The sequence below is a fragment of the Apis dorsata genome, unplaced genomic scaffold (assembly GCF_000469605.1).
Source record: "Apis dorsata unplaced genomic scaffold, Apis dorsata 1.3 scaffold_236, whole genome shotgun sequence".
NCBI classification, from domain to species: domain Eukaryota; kingdom Metazoa; phylum Arthropoda; class Insecta; order Hymenoptera; family Apidae; genus Apis; species Apis dorsata.
Window position 1 is genome coordinate 6016 of NW_006263517.1, and position 3531 is coordinate 9546.

Consider the following 3531-nt stretch of genomic DNA (forward strand, 5'->3'; position numbering starts at 1 on the left):
TTTTTATTATTGAATATATCATAAATTACGTGAGATTATATACAATTATTCGATAACCATAAGCATAGAAATAAGCTCGTGTCTCTTCAACCCAAGGGGACAATCTTTACTCATCGCGTAACCGAATTAATCTTGCGCGATTAATATTACGTAGGCGTAAAATTGATGTACGATAAATAACAAGTGTTGGACGCGCGAATCGATTAATTTTTCTTTTCACCGATTCACGAGCGAATAAAAATCCACAATCGATTAAACGACAAATTATTCACGAGGAAGAAAATCTCGTTACAACGATCGAAAACATCGTCGTCATCAACCAAGGTGACAATGGTCGATGAGCATAAGCGTGCTCGCTTAATAATGGAAACAAGCCTTTAACGCCTTTCATCACCGGCCATTGATATTTAACGCGCGAATATTAAAATCCTTGTTAAGCCGAGAGAGTTCACGCTTAGGCGGAGGGAAAACGCAACCGGTTAACTAATTTATACAGGAAAATAATGAGCCAGACGCACATTGTTTCCATTGTGCGTGCGTCGCGGAATATCGCGTTAATTAACAACGCGGAGTCACGCGAATGAAGGTTGGTTCCATTTCATTCCATTCCATTCCATTCCATTCCATTCCGTTCCGTTTCGTTCCGTTCCACGAAAGAAAAACTTCACGCTGATGAAAATTACGAAAATTACGTTTATGAATTGGCGGAATGAAATTCTTTGGAAAAAAAAAAAAAAAATATCACAGCTTTCGAAAAAAGATGCGAATATTTTGAATCGAAGTTTAATACGAAGTTAAATAAAATAATAAATACATCGATATTTTTATCGCGAAAAAGGAACTCGATGGATAAAACAGAAATAATAATTTCGATAATTTCGATTCATAATTTCTATTCCACTCGAGGAGAGTGGAAAAAACGCGAGTGAAAGAAAAGGAATGAAAAGAGGTGGGAAGTAAGTACCCACGAAATTGAAGAACTCGTAGTAATTAGTGTTCCCGTGGAAGCGAGTTAAACCTGAAAAGTAGGAGAGAAGTAGTTCGACGAACGTAAAATTGGTGGAGTATGATGGCGAGAAACAGGGAGGGAGGAGAGGGGGGAGGGAACGGCCGGCTGGGAGAGAGTTGAAGCCGAGCCAAAAGTCTACGCGTGGCCAACGGAGAAAGAAAAATTGTCGACTTCTCTCTTATCGAAACACGAATTTTTCCTGAGCGGAGATGGTAAAAGCTATATGGAAGATAAATTAAACGACGATGAGAAAACAACAAGAGAAAAAAATTAAATCCGAAGATCATCAAACTGGAAGAGACTGGGCCGATCAATAATCGACTAGTACTACTTTACTCGTATCGATAATTTCGCAGGCTGGGAGAACAATTTAACAATTTTCATTAAAAGTAATATTTTGCTTAAAACTTGTACGTATTTTCTCCGCTCAGCGAGAAAAGAAATTTTCCTCATTCAATTTTAAAATTACGGCTGAATAGAACGTGAAAGAAAATAAAAATGGAAAGAAAAATATAAACAAAAAAGAAAAAAAGTAAACAAAAGAGAGAAAAAAATAGGTATTCTCGTGAATGAAACCACTAGAATTACGAGTCGCATGTCGAGAACTGGTGCCTTGTGTCATTCGAGAGAGAGAGAGAGAGAGAGAAAACAAGAAAGCAAAAGGAAGAAAGAGATTCATATAAAGAAAGATAGATAAATAGAGAAAGAGAGAGAGAGAGAGAGAAAGAGATGGAAAAATCTTTTGAAGAAAGAGATACAAGGCGACACGTAATTTCAGTGAGAGGAAAACGAGGGAGGAGGTCTAACCTTTGTAATAAAAGAGGCAGTACTCGGAGAGGACGAACCACCGTTTCTTCCAGAGCATCAGCCCCTCGGATCCCTGTTTGTGTAGCCATCCCTGAAGAGCCACGGGGGCGGAGAGTGGCCTCTTGGCGGCGGGCGATCGTAAACCCTGGGAGCCGCTTCGTCTCCGTACCCCCGACACGGACGCTGCCACCACCCCCGAGCCATCGTTCTTGCTACGTACCTGGACAGGTACGGGGACCGGTGCCGCCTGGACAACCTGCAATCATTTCATCTTTATTTCTATGGCTCCCCCTTGTGTCAACATTGGTCAAAGAGTAGTTTCAGTATTTTATGGATTTTTTTTTTTTTCCCGTCGAGAGAGAATCCTTTTGTTTATATGTGTCGTGTGGATAAGTTTGGTGTGCGATCGTACCGTCTGGACAATTATTTTATCTTTATTTCTATGGCTCCCCCCTTCTCCTGTCTTTGTATCAACACTGGTCAAAGAGTAGTTTCCAGTATTTTATGGATTTTTTTTTTCCTTTTCTCGTCGAGAGAATGCTTTCGTTTATATGTGTCGTGTGGATAAGTTTGGTGTGCGATCGTACCGTCTGGACAATTATTTCATCTTTATTTTTACGGTTTCCCCTCGTGTCAACACTGGATCGAAGAATAGTATTTTATGAATTTTTCTTTTCTCGTCGAGAGAATGCTTTTTCTTATGTGTGCATGAGTTTGATGTGTGATTGGACAATATGTAATCATTTCGTCTTTATTTCTACGCTTCCTTTTATGTCAATATTGATCAAAAAGTAGTTTCAAGTATTTTATGGCCTTTTTCTTTTCTCGTTAAAAGAATATTTTTGTTTATATATGGATATAGATAAGTTTGATGTGCGATTATATCGACAGAGCTTAAAGGAAAGTTTTATTTTATGGCTTTTTCTTTCTTCAATAAAAAAAAGATTTACTATTTATGTGATATACGAGTATAAATTTCGTGTGTGTAATAAATATAAATAAAATGTATTTGATTGTAGCAATAATACTTAAGGAAAAGCTTCAGTGTTTTATGACTTTTTCTTTACCGAAATGCTTCTTTTTTTAATGATTCTATTTTATTCCACTGCAAACTTTATCGAATATATTACTCGAGTATATATATGATTTTTTATATCGAATATTCAATATATATATATATATTTATCACTAAACTCTATTTGCGATCTCTTCGTTTAATTTCAAAAAATCTGAAACATACCAAAACACAATTTTTGCACGAATTAAAGGTGAAATTTTGCAAAAGCTTTTGGAAAAAAATTTAAATTTCAACGAGATTAAATCCTTCCAGACTAGAAATCTTGCGTATAATGCACGGTAATAAAGCATTCATACAACTAGCTGACGCGATAATTTAACCTGTATCCCGTTGTAGCAAGGCCATCAACCACGGATAATAGAAATATTTATCTCGCTGATACCGCGCGATAAATTCTGTTCTAATTTGCATAATTATACCAGCCCCCCAGGAAATTTGGATAATCGGAGGCGATTATTATTTCGATTGAACGTTTCCTTCCCCTCTCCCCCCCTCTAGGAAACATTCAAAACGAAACTAGCGCTCACTCGAATGAATAGACGTACGTGTTTATAAATTCGAACACCGCAACATTATTCATCACGCGCATCGTCGCGAAACTGACAGCTCCCAATTCTCTCTCTCTCTCTCTCTCTCT

At 37.5% G+C, this 3531-nt stretch overlaps 1 protein-coding gene across 2 annotated transcripts in view; it reads right to left on the reverse strand.

Moving 5' to 3' along the window:
- Window positions 1-3531, reverse strand: part of LOC102677251 (pleckstrin homology domain-containing family A member 7-like) — a 148404-nt gene that overhangs the window by 2115 nt on the left and 142758 nt on the right. For both annotated transcript variants that reach the window (XM_006615822.2, XM_031510533.1), the window contains exon 4: window positions 1817-2072. In XM_006615822.2, the coding sequence (XP_006615885.1) occupies window positions 1817-2072 (256 nt within the window). The remainder of the gene's footprint in view (window positions 1-1816; window positions 2073-3531) is intronic.